This window comes from Ursus maritimus, unplaced genomic scaffold (genome assembly GCF_017311325.1).
Source record: "Ursus maritimus isolate PB19 unplaced genomic scaffold, ASM1731132v1 scaffold_10, whole genome shotgun sequence".
Lineage (NCBI taxonomy): Eukaryota > Metazoa > Chordata > Mammalia > Carnivora > Ursidae > Ursus > Ursus maritimus.
In genome coordinates, this window is record NW_024423344.1 from 6,984,522 (window position 1) to 7,000,882 (window position 16,361).

General features: G+C 38.8%; 1 protein-coding gene across 4 annotated transcripts; it reads right to left on the bottom strand.

Moving 5' to 3' along the window:
• Nucleotides 1–5,660: 5,660 nt before the first annotated feature.
• RNF6 (ring finger protein 6) lies at nucleotides 5,661–15,492 on the bottom strand. Of its 4 annotated transcripts, none has more exons than XM_008692157.2 (5): nucleotides 15,237–15,492; nucleotides 14,484–14,566; nucleotides 12,321–12,531; nucleotides 11,341–11,436; nucleotides 5,661–8,484 (listed from the first exon to the last, which is right to left on the bottom strand). In XM_008692157.2, the coding sequence occupies exons 3-5, from the start codon at nucleotides 12,511–12,513 to the stop codon at nucleotides 6,722–6,724; spliced, it is 2,052 nt and encodes a 683-aa protein (XP_008690379.1). In that variant the 5' UTR covers nucleotides 12,514–12,531; nucleotides 14,484–14,566; nucleotides 15,237–15,492; the 3' UTR covers nucleotides 5,661–6,721. The 4 variants fall into 4 exon arrangements, with proteins under 4 accessions (XP_008690379.1, XP_008690381.1, XP_008690380.1 ...); XM_008692159.2 differs by lacking the exon at nucleotides 15,237–15,492 and adding an exon at nucleotides 15,018–15,090; XM_008692158.2 differs by lacking the exon at nucleotides 15,237–15,492 and adding an exon at nucleotides 14,695–15,002.
• Between the last annotated feature and the right edge of the window lie 869 nt (nucleotides 15,493–16,361).

Sequence of the window (16,361 nt, forward strand, 5' to 3'; positions counted from 1 at the left end):
AATGTCTTTTCATAGGGATATAGTACACTTCCCTTAGGAGGATGTGGTAATTATCCGTCTCTGTATACTGAGCCAAGAAGGTTAAACCTCTGTTCTTACCCGAGCAAACTGTTTAAAGAGCTTCATGATAATGTTATATTGAATAAGAAGGTGTTTGCTATCATCAGCTCCCAAGATACAAACAACTCTACTATCAGACAATCACACAAAATAAACACTCTTTAAGATTAAACCTGAAACCTTTTTCATTGCAAGGAAAAAAAAATCGGAGTATAGTTAATGGTGAGACACATTCAGAATTAAGCTGTAAAAGAGTCAACCTGTTCTGCTAAGGCACTGGCAACCACCAAGTCCCTTTCCCACTTCTGCCCACAGTCAAAATGACTGGCCTGTCTGCCTGCTCGTTGGCTGGAGGGCCCTTTGCCCCCTCCTGGTTGTTGGGGATGGGAGTCAGAAGAGAGAGAAGATGGAAATAGAGACAAGAAAAGCAGAGCACATACAACCAAAGCCACCATTTACAGAGCAGGGTAAGAGGCAGAAATTGGGGCCTGGTTTAGCCACTGTGGTAAGTAAACAGAGTGTCTGCAACAGGCCCAATGAGGAAAGGGCAACTTGAAATTTGAGAATCCTTGGGGCACTTGGCTGGCCCAGGTCCGTAGAGCTTGTGACTCTTGATCTTGGGGTCGTTGAGTTCAAGCCCCACTTGGATGTAGAGTTTACATTAAAAAAAAAAAGAAAAAGAAAAAAAGAGAAAGCCATCCTTATAGAGTCTCAAGCACCACCATTCGAGATAAATTTTTAGAAATATTTCTTCAATTTCATTCTTGTTCTCTTTGTTAACTTGCAGGAATATTAGGTTTTTCTGCTTTTGGCTGCACTTAAATCATATTTCAGAAACACTCTGGGTAATGTAGATTTTTGTGGGCTGGCCTGGGAGCCTTTCCCCTCTTGCCTCAAACCACAAACATATGATACTATATCTATGGTAAATATGTTCTGAGTTTCAAAAAAAAAAAATCTTAAAAACTTTTAATGTAAGAACTATTTGTAAGCCAGAGCCTACCTATATATGAAACTTTTATTCATTTACTTATTAAATATATACTGAATGACCTACTATATGTACCAGGCATCATGCCAGGTACTGAGGATAACCTCAAGGAACTCACAGTTCTTTGCGGAAGACAGTGTGGTTGAAGTGCATAATGGGGAGATGAACCGGGCCACATCATGACTTTCATGCGCGCTCAGCACGTTTTCGTTGGTGGGCCCCTTTCTCCATAAAAAATATTAAAATTATATTCTGTTACTATGAAGGATAAATATAATACATTTGGATATTTTTTTCTGATTTTGAAGGAAATTAAAACACACAAATGTGATCCTAGAATTCAGGAGAATGTTCTGAGCTATAGATGGAGATGTGGGTGCGTGCATAAAAGGTAGCCTTAGGCTATCCTCAGACAGGCCTGAATGCAAGATTTGATGGCATCTAGGAATTGATTTGGGGAGTGTTTCCACCATTCCCTTACTAATAAAAGTGTCTCAGTGTGCTTAAACTGTGTAAACAATGTTTTATGCTTAACATTTCCTTTCCTTCTGGGAGTCTGGAATTTTGGTACCCGCCAGGCAGAGGTGCCTACGTGACCAACCCCCAATAAAAACCTTGGGCACTGAGTCTGTAATGAGCTTCCCTCTCAGACAACATTTTCCCATGTCCCATTTGGTGCTGGAGGTATGTGTGTCTTCTGTGATTGCATGGGGATAGGACTCTTGGAAGCTTCCCTGGTTTCCTCCAGACCTCATCCTATGTGCCTTTTCCCTTTGATTTGTCTCCTTCCCTTATAATAAATCTTAACTGTGAGCACAAGTATATATGCAGAGTCCTGTGAGCCCTAGCCAACCACTAGCCTGGAGGTGGTATTGGGATCTTCCCACATAGAGAGTTATCAGGAACATTGGTACTTCAATGCTGGGACTCAAGATAGAATTAAAACCCTCCCAAGCTACATGCTTGCAGTGGACTGGCCATGTCACCTGACCCCAGCTGGTCAGAGTGGAGGAGTCACTCTGCCTCATCCTACAGACAAAAATGAACATGTCTCCTTCCTATTGTAAAGCACACTGTCTGAACTGCAGCGAAGGGACAAGGGTGACACTCAAGGGAAGATTAAAGAAAAGCTCCCAACTACTCCAGAAGCAAATCTATTTTGCTAAAAATTAGAGCGATAAGATTCCCTAAAAGTGTTGTAAGGGCCATGGCTATTCCCTCTAGCAAATCAAGAATATAAGATTTCTGGCATGTGAAACAAGACCCCAAATGAAATTGTTAAGGAGCTCATCAAAGTTTTAAGGAAGTTGTCTAAAAAGCCCCTGTTACACCGAGACTTAGGACTGTTCAACATGACAGCAGTCTCTGAACCAAGTACATCAAAGTGCTAAGATCAAAGCTGGTCACTAGCATCTCCTCAAACCTTGGAGCCCCCACCACCCACACCCACCCCCAGCACCAATAGGGAAATTCTCTCTGGATGCCTTTCTGAAAGTGGCCCTAATTCAGGATCGGGGCCAGCCAAATTGACTGACCAAACAACTTCATCTACATTTAGATAAGGGAGTCAACACAGAGATGCGTACAAGACTCAGCATTTCTCTCATTCATCCTATTAAGTTTGTTCAGCAAGATGTGTGTACATTCTCTACCAGTAATCAATGTAGTCAAGGACACTTCTTTCCAGCTTTTTAGTTTGATCTTTATCCCACTTCACTTTATCAGGTAGATAGAAGCTACATTTATCATTTTTCCCTAAGCTGGATGGTAAGGGGTCACAATTAAACTTGATCAAATCCAAGCTAATAGAACGGACACCAACCAGCGAAGCTGAACATGTTAAGAGTGGCTAAATTGTGTCACTTCACAATACAGAAGCTATATATAAACTTGAATTATTTCCCACCAGGGAGAATGTGAAAGTGTTTTGCAATTGCATGGAAGACAGTTTAATTATGATTAAGTAGGGGCACTTTTTTCAGTTAAATGTGTGCGAAGGAAGGGCACATATATAGTGGGCAACCAAGAGCTTTCCCAGTCTTCAAATGAGACATTAATACAATTGAGGAAAAATCGACTTGGGTGTTTTTTATTTTGCAGAAGATATGTGATTATGATATTTTAAAAGAAAAAAAGAGAGAAAAGAAAAGTATAGGGGCCAAGTCAGAGTCTTTACAGTTCAAAATAAAACAAAAAAACTTGCTGAGAATAATTATTGTAATCGATCCCTAATTATCATTAAGGGCAGATATGTTCAGGGCCTAACACCTCCACAGTAACTGTAAAGAACTCACGACCCACCCGTAGAGATGCAGGAAATAGATGCAGGACTGACACATGCAGGACTGACACTTGCAGTCCTGTCCTCTGGAACATCGAACATTTGGCCTTCTAGGTGATGGACGGCTCTGGCTTACTGGGAAATCATCTTCTGTATTAACAGATAAACCAGCTCTTTGACTTCCAATGTTACACAGGATTGAGGAAGAGACCCCAAATGAGCTTACTAGCACTGCAAAGGGAATAATTACCCCCTTCATGTGGAGCACTATTTCTACACAATTTCTTGCTTCTCTGGCCAGGCATTATTCAAATAGAGAGATGCAGGAAGATTAGAATTGCCTTAGAAGTTCTTGTCTAGAAGTAATATTCATGAAAAAGCCTCAAACTCAGCTCATTAACTACAATCCTTAACACAGGGTCTTCACATGCCTCATTTATCTCTTTTCTGGATCCATCCTTACAACACAGAGCCTGCTTTATAACTTTCAGGAGCAGTCCTCTCATCACTTGCGAGACAGAAAGGATGTATCTACATATGCAAATTAGAGTAATCATAAAGACATGCTATCGCAAAGTCACAAAATTAGAAAAATATCTTTAGGAAGGAGTAAATCAGACTGAAAACCTCCCAGAACAGTTCTGCTTTTCCAGAACGGAATTGAGTGGGAAAAGCACAAGCTTTGGAGGCAAATGGTCCTGTGACTGACTCTAAACTCTGCCACTTACTACATTAAGTGGCAGTAATACTTCAAGGAGATCTTGGGAGGCTTAAATTATAAATTCATTTTAAATACTGGAAGGAAAATAACCACAGAATGAATAAAGGATAGTCAAGTACAGGTCAATGCCAGTTGAAACGATACAAATCTGAGATACAAGAGGGAAAGCAGCTGGGAGACTGACAGTTTTGAAATAGAAGTTTGCAAGACAGCCACACTATAAAAAACAAGCTCTAAGGACATGACATGGAACATAATATTCAAATGAAGAGTTTCAAACTATTTGTTCCTTTCTATATTGGAACCATAAGGGGTACAATCATTGCTAAATAGAGGCTATAAATAAAAAGGCTTTGTATTTGTCATCAGCCTGGTTTACTGGGAAATGAATGAAAATATTAAAGAATACATTTCTTTGTTCCCAACTAGGATACCAATTTACAAAATATATTAAGCTTTCCTGCTGCTTTCAGGGAATTTTCCATATAATATAGGATCTGGTTCTATTTCAAATGCCTATTTGGGATCTCTTTACATGCTGGTCCTACCATGTCTTGCAAAGGACTAAGTCAAAGAATTGATGTGCCTTTACTTTTGCTTCTTTATCCCTACTTTTTTTCATTTCCCCCTTTCTTTGTTCTCCTCTTGATTTTCCTAACTGATCAAACCAGGGGAGGTAGAATATCTATATTCAAGATAAATGTCTAAATTGGCATAGCTTGTAACACCTCTCCCTCTTCTATCTGGGTGATTTTCCATCTGTGAATATATCACTCTCCCACTTTTTCACACTGAACAAGAAACCAGATAATGTCTCTTTTCCTAATATTTTTACTCCCTTCTCTTTCTTTCCAGTTTCACTGCCAACACCCCAGGTTAGAGAACAACCAAGGATGATGAGAACTGACAATAAACATGATCACAATGATTCCTTTATTGGTTTTTTTTTTTTTGCTCCCCCTCCCCCATTCCACTGTGTTCTAAACACTACACCATACCAGTTTTCCTGAAACATGAAAGATGATCTTACCATTCCCCACTAAAATTCATCAAGAGACATCTAAAGTCTGTAAGGTGAAGTAAAATTCCTTAGTCTGGTATTTAAAGCCTTCAAACATCCCAGTCCCATGTCCCATAACTGAACTATATAAACCATTTACTCCAGACAGTCAGGGCTCTTACTAAAACCTTTCACTCCAGGTGTTAAATGCACCCCCTAAAAATTCCTGTGTATGCATCTTACATGAGAAATTGAATACAGTTACTAATCAGAAAGTAAAACTAAATCTTGAGATACATGTAAATCTCACAGAATCTGGTCTTGAGGTATTTGTTCTTGTGGTTTTGCCCAAGCAGCATTACCACAGGAAAACTGTGTCATATATTCATAAACAAACCTGGAAGTCATGTAATTCAGTAATTCATTTTATCAACTAATTTTCAGCTTCTAAGAGCAAATATCCTCTTGCCTATGAAGACAGGGACTTTGTCCTCAGCTAAATCCTCAACACCTGTAACGCTGCCTACACCTTATAGGTGCAATTTTTTTTGTTGTTTGAGTAAATAAACCACAGGGGACCAAGAGAAAAGAATAGTTCACATACAGCTTTAGTTTTAATATTTATTGGTAGAAATAGATCTTCAATGCATACTTTGTGTTTATATAAATTCTACATTCTCTGTTTTGTTTTGTATTATTTGGAGTTTTTTGGCCTCCAAGTGAACTTAACATATTATCTATGCATTTGATTCTTCATAGATTTTTTTTTTTTAGATTTTAAAGTAAATTTAAGAAACCATGCATATTGTATACCTTACTTAATATAATCCAAAGAATTGTCTGCACGTTCAAAAAAGTCACAAAAAGGCTGAACTCAAGTTAAATAATCTACATGTACTAAAATGTCCATGTTCCATTTCTGAGTAAAGAAATACTTGTTCAGTATTACATATTGCTTGCTGTCTAGTAAGTAAGATTGTCAGAGACGCTTCAGTAAATTATCTCTATTTTTAAATATCTTAATCTACTTCCTCCCAGAGATGATCCTGTAAATGTTAAACATTGTGCCATATGCAGTAATAGCCCAAAAGCTTAAATAAGAACCAAACTGTAGTTTTTAGACTGAATATTTTAACCTTAAAATTATATATCTATATATACATATATGGTATGCTGCATATTAAATTTAACATTTCAAGTAACTTAAATATATTTAGCAAACATTCAGCCAAACACACTTTCGTGTGAAGATACTGTCCTTAGAACAAAAGCGAATGAAAGGCTTATTTAGACACCAATGTCTGCACATGGTACTAAGCCCATGGAACATGAAAGTCCAAGTAACATCTGCTGTGCTATTAAGAAAAGGAAGATTGACTTTTAACCTACTGAATTGTGCAGATACAAAAGTGCTTAGCATGACAAAATTACCAAAATAAAAACATTTTAAAGATTATTTGGTTCTAGCAATATTAACTATTCTGTACTTGTGGATAATTTAACATTTGCCATTTTAAGTTTTATATAAATTTTCTTTTTAACAAGTTAAAAAAGCACACAAAAAATAGTTCAAACTATAATAATCTGTTCTTTTTCATCCTGGTTAGCTCATCACAAATGATTCAACAAAGGAGCGCTAAAATGTACTATTTGAATAGACCCAACACTTCACCCATTGTTCGCTATGCTGGACCCTAAAACAGGCTGCCGACAGATGGGACAAGTGCAATTCTCTGAGAGCCATCGGTCAATACAATGAATGTGAAATTCGTGCATGCAAGGTAATTGCCTGAGCTTGTTTCCAGTTACATAGTCACTGATACAAACACTACAGATTTTACCTAGTTCACTATCGATATTGTTATGCTCATAGTTCCGGGTGGAAAGATTGTCAATCTGCTCTTTGGTTAAACCACGTATGTGATCATCATCATCACCTTCATTTAGTAAAAAGAAGTGAGCAAGGCGAAGGATAGGTAGCGTTCCGGTTTCGACTAAGTTATTTGAATTTCGCAACTGCCTGCTACCTCTATTATCACTGCTTCGGGCAGGAGGCTGGGTGGGCTCGTTTTCACCATGCATTGCAGTGCGGTCTTCTTGGGCCCGCCTGTTTTGAGAGGTACCTTCACTGCGCTGGCTGATGTCATTAACTGCACCTACATTACTCAGATCTGAGTGCCTCTCTGGTAAATGCTGACCATGTCTCTGCATCTCTGACTCTGATTCAGCTTCCATTAAAGAACTCAATTCTCCAAATCCAGTCATGATCTGCCTTAAAATGGACCGAAGAGCCACTGATGACGGTTCAACAAGCTCATTCTCAGAAATCCTACGAAGAGGAACTGTGATAGTACTAACATAGGTTTGAATACCTGACCGCTCTAAACGAGAGATAGTTCGGCGAAAGCCGCCACTGTTGCTTTCAATAGTGACTGTATTTTCTGCCAGCCCTACCCTAGATCGAGTCCTACTTGCAATACTATCCCGGTCTCTGTTTTCTCCAGGACGAATCCTTCTCACTTGGAGGTCCAGCGTGATTGTTGGATGTCGTCGTGCAGCAGCTGAGGATCTGCTGGATTCTTCCCCTTCTTCTACTGTTATTCTTGACACGAGTCTTGAGTTAGAGAATGGAGCATAGGCAGTACCTCTACGTCCCCTATCTTGCTCTAAAAAGACACGCGTTATACCTCTCCTCCTAACAGACCTTCTAATGTTTTGCTGTAAAGGTCTACTTTCCCTCTGTGAATTACGATAGACAGTGCCACTTTGTCTCTGAATTGGTGAACGGCTTCGACTACTGAAAGTAGACCGTAATCTTATTGGCTCTAATCTTTGGTTTGTATTCCTCACTGTAACATTTGTTCTAGCCCCATTTTCCCAAACATGTGCTGCTCCAAACCGCTGCCCCTCCCTCTGCCTGAGTTCACTACCCCCCGACTGGTTTGTGTGACCACTGAAATTAGCACGTGGAGCACTAGTTCTAGGAATGCCAACTGCTCCCCCAATTCCATTTCTTAATCTTCCCAACGTTGAGAAAGATCCTTCTACTGAATTCTGCCCCCTTGAACCAAGCCTAGTCCTTGGGATGTTGGAACTACTACCACTGAAATTCACTGAGGTCTGGCTTCTTGTTCGCCTAGCCACAGGACTAGCTGATCTTTGTTGCCTACTTGTAGTATGATCTCTGCTAACGTCTGAAAGTGGAATGCCTGTATGATCTTCACCATGAATTTCAATTCCTCTATTCTCATGATTTATATGTATTTCCAGACTAAACCGAAACTCTCCACTGTTTGGATTTGTTCGACTCACAGCTCTCCAAGTTTGGTTCCCATTTTGTCCACTTCGAGTTGCATTTCCTGTGCGTCGAAAGGTGTTCAACCATTCTAGCAGGGAATCTTCATTTGAATTTTCTCTAGGGACTTCTGAGTCTGGAAAGCAAACCAAAGCAACTTAAGATTAATTCCTAAAATCTATGCTTTGACTTTTATTGAAAGCTTACAAGATAAGGTTTTTATTAAATTGAGTTAAATTTAAGAGCATCTGTGCATTTTAATGAATGAAAAATGGCAAAACACTGAACTTCCTCAAAGAAAGGTGTACACTATAAGCATATTACAATACATTCTTATGTATTATAAAAGTATAAACACTGTTTATGCAAAGCCCTGAAAAAAATCCTCACTCTTCCTTTCTATATGCCTGTTAGTGGCAAAATATTAAGGCAAATGAGAAATAGATTCAATACTAAAATTATACATTTAAATTGCTTTATTCATATGGTAAAATCAATAAAATATAGCAGCAAAACTTATATATAATTCATCTTGAATTTGTAGAATACTTCTGGTAAAGGTAACTCAGCATTTTTGCAATTACATATTTTTGTAACCTGGGAATTTTATCCTATTTCTCAGGAACTGCCAAAAATGTGTACCTCAAGAAATATGGCCTTCTGAATACAATATTAGAACTACGTTATGTCTTTATGTGAAGCTGGGAAACTTAAGGCATGTTACTTAATGACTGTATCCTTATCTGTAAACTGGAGATAACAAAAGTATAAATGTCATAGGATTATCATGAGAATAAAATAAGATACTGCATATAAAATGGTAAGTACAATACCGGCACATAGGAAGCATTCAGTAATTGTTAGCCATTACGCATAACATATTTTCTGTTCATTTAGAATGTAAGCTCCATGAAGACGAAGGGTTTTGTCTCACTTTAATTACTGTTAAAGCCCCAACATCTACAACAGTATCGGGTACAAATCAGACTCCCCAAACTGTTGAATGAATCAATTTAGAAATAAATGTGCCCGTGATGACCTTTTTTGACTACAATTCTGCTACCATGGAAAACTTGTTTTCCATTTTTAACCAGTGGGTTATAGAAAGACCAAAACTCAATGAAAAGCATTCTAATGCACGTGAACTATATAGACTTTAACCTTAACATTATTCTACACAAAAACGACTGTTAAATGAGATTACTTTGATTTCATTTATTACTGCAATCTCTTATAAAAACTTTTTTTATATGTTAAAGCTATTAATCAGTTTCTGGTGTCAATAAAATAAACAGCAACTTTAGCCATATCTAAAGATACAAGCTATTTTACATGTGGTAAGTACATTTTCCATTAAAACATAGTAAAAGGATAAGTATTACCAGCTGTAACAATATAGTATAACTCTCATATCTACATATACGAAGAAAAAGGGTTAATATCCAATTCCCATTTTAATTTGGAAAGAGACAGGAGTAAAAGGTAGGTAAAAAGCATTCTAAAGGCTACTTCCTTAATTACTACAATATAGCGATGATGTGTATATGTAAAAGAGTTCACTAATTATCTAACAAAACCTGCCCTTCTCCCATTGTAAATGCATTGTAAGGGTCACAAGAACAGCCTGGCAGTTGGGTGTGGCCATGTGACTAAGCTCTCCTTAATGGAATGGGAGTGGAAGCGATATACCTCATTTCGGGCTGGAGCCTGAACCTCCTTCGGGAAGCTAGACCTGCCAGGTAGAACCCAGATGTGGTTGACTTAGCCTGACTGTGCAAACAATACTCTGGAGCAGCAGTGTCCCTGAAACTTTCTGCAGTAGTGGAGATGTTCTAACATCTGTGCTAATAAAGAAGTCACTAACCACATGGAATGACTACTGAGCACTTGAATGTGGCTAAGATGAGTGAGGAAGTGAATTTTAAATGTTATTTAATTTAGGTTTAAATGGTCACATGTGGCCAGTAGCTCCCGCACTGGATGGCACAGTTGCAGAACTACTCTGCTGGCTGGCTGGGTTCTAGGAGGATTATGGAGTAAAGTTTGCCAACCTACCCTGGACTGTTAACATGAAAGAAAAATAAATTTCTATCTTATTAAACCATTGCATTTTTGAGTTTTTAATAGTCTTTGCCCTAACTAATACAATAATCTTAATATCTGAAACTAAAAAAAAAAAAAAAAAAGTGAAACTACCAATAATAAATACCTCTGGGGAAGGAAATGGAACTGGTAAGAGCTATAGTAAGTCGGCTTTACTTTTAATTCTGTATACTTCTGTTTAGTTTGAATTTTCTTTTTTTACACTTTATTTTTCTTAAGAACTTCCTATACTATGACTTCGTGTTTGTTCAATAAAATGACATAACAAACAAAAACAGTAAAAACAATAAAGCAGGTTTCTTCACTCAGACTTTCTGTATCACTCTGTACACATTTTACAAGCTAAGCTTAGTTCCATTAATTTAAAAAAAGTTGTGTGTACATTCTGAGATTAAAAAGAACTATGCTGGGGGCGCCTGGGTGGCTCAGTCGTTAAGCGTCTGCCTTTGGCTCAGGGCGTGATCCCAGAGTCCCGGGATCAAGTCCCAGATCAGGCTCCTCCACTGGAAGTCTGTTTCTTCCTTTCCCACTCCCCCTGCTTCTGTTCCCTCTCTTGCTGGCTCTCTCTCTCTCTCTGTCAAACAAATAAATAAAGTCTAAATAAATAAATAAATAAATAAATAAATAAATAAAATAAAAAGAACTATGCTGGTAATTAGCTTAATTGTATACTATAAGCTCCCTGAAGGCAATCTGTGTGTAGGATGTCTTTGTATTCAACCCGTCCTATATTGCCTAACTATGCTGCTTTGCATATAATGGGTAAATGCTATCTGAATATCACATTAAAACTGGAAAACATTAAAAACATATTATACAAGATCCAGTAAGTTCATATTCACAACTACTCCAATCAAACCTGCTCCTAATGGAAAGGAGTCCACAGTACCTCTGGTATTTGTCCCATTTCTCAGGTCAGGCTGAGATGCTAGTTGTTCCTTGACTCCATCTAACCGCTGTTGCAGTTCTTCTGACGTTATTTCTCCTAAACAATAAAAAAATTGTTCACTGAAAGTAAATATTGTAAACTATTGCTTTATGAGAACTCATGAAGGGTAAAACTAGTCTTCAGCAATCTGTAGAAGACATTCTATTCTTTTCATGTTCTGTTAAATTGAAGACAGTTAAAAATATTTAATTGATACAAGCATATATCATTTTGGTTGTGTTTCATTTATGTTTTATTAAAATAAAAAATAAGATTTAATTTGAGTAATTAAAAAGGTCCTCTCAGTTGATACACTTAAGAATCTATAAGCGCTAATTCGTAGATTTTTGTCAGAGATAAAAAGAAATTTAAAAGGTTGTATTTCTAGAGAGAACTTTGAATCTTTGTTTGAATTTTACCTCAAGAGTTCACTATATGGGTTATCAATATACAATGTGCAAATATGCAATATACAAATATACATTGTACAAACATGCAAGTTTTAATTAGTTCATTTGTGAAATGAATTTGTAAAAAATTCATGAAGCACACTGGACATTTGGAGTATTATTAATTCAGCTAAATAAATAAATTATAATACCTCAAATGAGTTAGAATTGGATTCTAAATAATATTTTATTTGTACAAATATTACTTAAAAGAGAAATAGGACAATATATGTAAATATTTGACACTATTATGTACATTAAGCTATTTGTTAGCTTGGCATTTGTATAATAGTGCTCCATGTCCAAGATTCATACTTACTTACCAAATACAGAAGTAAGCCAGTGATTTTCTATTTTGTTATATTAAAAGGTTCTTAAATTTAAAAAATTGTGCATTATGTTTTAGGAGAGGGAAGAAGGGGAAAAAACCCTTATTTTGAAACTCCTCTTATAATGATAAAAAAGGTGTCTCCTCTTTCACCCATCTCTTACCGGGGGTGCCTAAAAGATTGTGGTCTCTCATTAACCTATACTCTTCATCATTGAGTTCATTAATAAACTGATAATAGGCTTCTTCTCTGTGGAGACGTTCTTGCTGCCATCTTCGCTCACTTTCACGATGATTATGGTCCTGAGAGGAGGCTTCTTCACTACCATCATGCGATCTAGATCTAGAGGGATTCATACTGAGATTCCTGGCTTTCTGTTCAAACAATATATATTAGATTCAAGCTGTTAGTCACGGACTACACATGGCTTCATGTTTTTAACTTGTCTCTTTATTTTCATTTCTAAATTTCGTCCTCTACTCATATGCTTCATATGTCACATTTGCAGAGAAGAACTCACATATAAAATGAAAAAGAGCTTCTAGGAGACAGAATACAACTGGACCTACTGCTTTGCTCAAAGCCGTTGTTTAAGTCAGACTGGATCTGGTTTCATCACTCATTTCTAATTCCTGAATACCAAAGTGATTATCTCACTCTTTTTTTTTTTTTTAACCTCTTTCACTCTCTGGTAAAGTTGATCTAAAAGCCGTCCCTGAGGCTTCAATTTAGCATACAAATTTTAGCATACAAATTTTAAGCTGAATTATGCACTTTAAGCATAATTTTAAATTATGTTCTTTACTTAATAAGCAAAGAGCTACTGGAAGGCTATGATTTACATTTATTTCCAGCAAAGGTATTCTTCCCAAAATAAAACTCATATTTGTAATATTACCCTCCACTGCACTTTGTCGAGGTAAACATAATTTAGCCTACTATATCTACTGAACAGACTTGGAGTTGGTCTCTTCTTAAACCTAACAGGAAACAGTACTCAATGCATGGCTCTGAGGACTGTGAATGTAGAGCAGAGCACTCTGCGTCTCCCCATAGCAAACCTCATTCCTAGGCCTGGAATGGTTAGTCCCAGAGATTTCTGAGTGCCAGTGAAACTTCCTGACCTTGTCTAGGCAAACCTTATTTTTGGATTATACTTAAACATCATCCCTTAGAGGCTTATTTTTAAACTATAAAGAAATCAATGGAGAAAATTTTTTGTTTCATATTTTAGAATTTCTGAAACACAAGTATTTAGTGAGTCAACAGTTCTCACCTGGGAATGCACATCAAACTTACTTGAGGAAATTTTTTGTTTTTTAATTTAAACTCAATTAATTAACATATAACGTATTATTAGTTTCAGAGGTAGAGTTCAGTGATTCATCAGTGTTATATAATACCCAGTGCTCATCACCACACGTGCCCTCCTTAATTCCCATCACCCAGTTACCCCATCTCCCCCACTGACCTCCCCTCTAGCAACCGTCAGTTTGTTTCTATGATCAAGAGCCTCTTATGGTTTGTCTCCCTCTCTGATTTGTCCTGTTTTATTTTTTCCTCTCTTCCCCTATGATCCTGTTTTGTTTCTTAAATTCCATGTATGAGTAAGATCATATAATTGTCTTTCTCTGATTGACTTATTTTGCTTAGCATAATACCCTCTAGTTCCACTTGAGGAAATTTTTTAAAATACAGATGCCCAGATCTCATCTCTAATCCCAAATCAGAATTTTCCAAGGTAGGGCCCAGGTCTATCTTTAAGAGGTAATTCGGGTGTTCGGTGGATGAAATAAACTATTTGTTTATTTCTGGATGTTAATAAAGGGTCTGTGTAATATAGCACATGACTTAATGGAGGCTGGAGGATCAAATAGCTAGGTGACCAGTGAAACAATTGTTGCAACTCTGACTCAGTGTTTAAGCAAACTACTTTAAATACAAATTAGTCTACAAGTCTAAACTATGTATGAGTAAGCAACTATCCAATTTCACTTACATTCTAACATTAGGTTACACATTCAAGGATTTTATTACAGTGATTATTACACAGTTTTTTAAAGGAAAGATTTAGTAGCACTACCCAAACACAAATTAACATTATTAAAAACTCAAGGTTTCTTTCCATTTTCAGAATAAACAGGACTAGACCATCATTAGCAAAGAGCACATTTGGTAGGTACAGCAGTAATATGATTTTTGTATTAAACTATCAAAAAATATGAAAGCTATTATAAAATCAAGCTACCCTATTATTCAAAACTTTAAGAGCTTCTTCTCAAAGGTAATTCTTATACAATTAACCCCAATTAAACAAAGTGAGTACCTTAGTTTCCTTTCAACATGCTTTTAATATACGCAATGGTATCCATCCTTCAATTGTTTGTGCTTTTTTTGAGAGCTGCTCATCTGAAGCAATAAGAGAGAATGGAATTATTCAATAAATTGTCTCTTTGAAGGACAAGAATGGCTAGCAAAGTCAAAGCTCTGCTGCAAAGTCAAAGCAAAATCTTCAGTGGATTCTGTTGGACACTCACCTAGAAAATTAGATCCCCAAACAATTAGGTCATTAAAACCTCCCGCAAGGCCCTTTCTCCCACAACAGAAACTAGGCCTTCCCTCCTACACTGTCACAGCTCCTGGGATTACAACTCCCCTCTCAAAGGCCTTCCTTCCTACCCTGCTCCCATTCAGATGTTACCAGGGTTAGGTGTCTCCAGTTTACTTCTGAACCTTCACTTTCTTGCCACCCCGCCCTCCGTCCTGCTACTGGTTCCTTTCCTGGCCGTTGCGACCAAAGCTCGCGCCGGGGTACGGTTCGCACTACAATAAACAAACTGGGCTCAAGGGCCCAACCAACCTCTTCCCAACCGAGCCTCAAGTAACGCTTCCCTTAGCGACCTGGATTCCCACAGGGAGGCAGGTGACAGACGGCGCGTCTGAGCCAATCACCAGTTAGGGGGGCGCATTAAGAGAGCAGTTAACCAATCGGAAAAGCGATGGGGGCCAAGAAGGGCTGGCTTTCCTCAGCGTCTCCCGGAAGTAGTGGCCGGGCCCGGAGTCTTTTTCCCCAGCTCACCCCGTCTGGAGCGGGGCCGTCCTCCTACAGCCAGAAGGAGAGTCTGCGGTGGGTGGCGCTCCTCTGGGGGTCCTGGGAGGCTGTGACCCACGACGAGAGGGGTTAGCCTCCGGGGCCGTTGCGCCCTCTAATCGTTTCCTGAAGGGAGAAGCCGGAAGCCCGTGCTGCAGTTTAAGGTCGTCCAGCTGGCGGGGCGGCTCCAGAGGAGGGACGAAGGCCCCAACCCTTCTTTCCCCCACTGTCAGGTCCCTTCTCGGATGTGTGGAGACGCAGCACCGCCCGCTGGGCGCTCGCCGGTGCGACTGAAAATTGCGTCCGGCGGGATCCAGGATGCTGGCGTTCCGCGTTCCGTCGCGTCAGTGCTCGCGGCCAGAGCTGGTAGTCCCAGGGCCTCCTCCTGGCGTGCCCAGTACCGGGCCGCTCAGGCATCCTGCAGCTGCATAGCTTCAGGGACACAGCCTGCTTTCCACCCGTGGGAAGTAGTAGCACCTACTCCGGGCTTTGTTGTGGCCTGTTTGACGAGCCTGGCTACGGAGTGCAGCCTGTTCCTATCTCTTTACTGCCCGGGTACCACGTAACTAAGGAGCCAGGCTCTTCCCTTTATTGCTACAGGCACCTGGAAACTACAAATCCCAATCATTCTAAAGTGCTTTTATTTGTGTTTCTTCACTTTCCTGCTAGGAATGCACTTGGAAACTCCCCGCTTTCTTGTCTCTAGTTTTATTGCTGAGATGTGACACTTAAGCAAACTCATTTCACCATTAATTAAGCCCTTGCGTAGGACCCTGCCCAACCTGGTGTAGGCTCCTTTCCTAACAGCCCTACCATCCAGAAGGCTTAATCATTGCACAGTGCTCACGCGGCTATTATTCGTCATTCGTTCGTTCCCTTGTTCGTTCGTTCCCCGTTGGTTCGTTCGTTCATTCATTCATTCAGTCATTCCTGCCTTAACTTTTGAGGAGCTAGCTAGTCTATCTCCACCATTACGCTGAGCGCCTGGGTAGAAGATGCAGTCTTAAGCACGGACAACCTTAGCTTTAGTAGGGCTAGTTGGACAAGTTAAAAAAATCATTGTTGCAGATACTAAAATGGAAATATGTAAGTAATGCAGTCTACAAGGTCCTT

What these genes read in the sequence shown, in the direction of transcription:
- RNF6 (XM_008692157.2), bottom strand. Translation starts at nt 12,513, where the DNA reads ATGAATCCCTCTAGATCTAGATCGCATGATGGTAGTGAAGAAGCCTCC. An exon ending in CAATCTTTTAGGCACCCCCG is followed by an intron (nt 11,437 to 12,320) that starts GTAAGAGATGGG and finishes TTTATTGTTTAG; the next exon opens with GAGAAATAACGTCAGAAGAA. An exon ending in AAATGGGACAAATACCAGAG is followed by an intron (nt 8,485 to 11,340) that starts GTACTGTGGACT and finishes TTTGCTTTCCAG; the next exon opens with ACTCAGAAGTCCCTAGAGAA.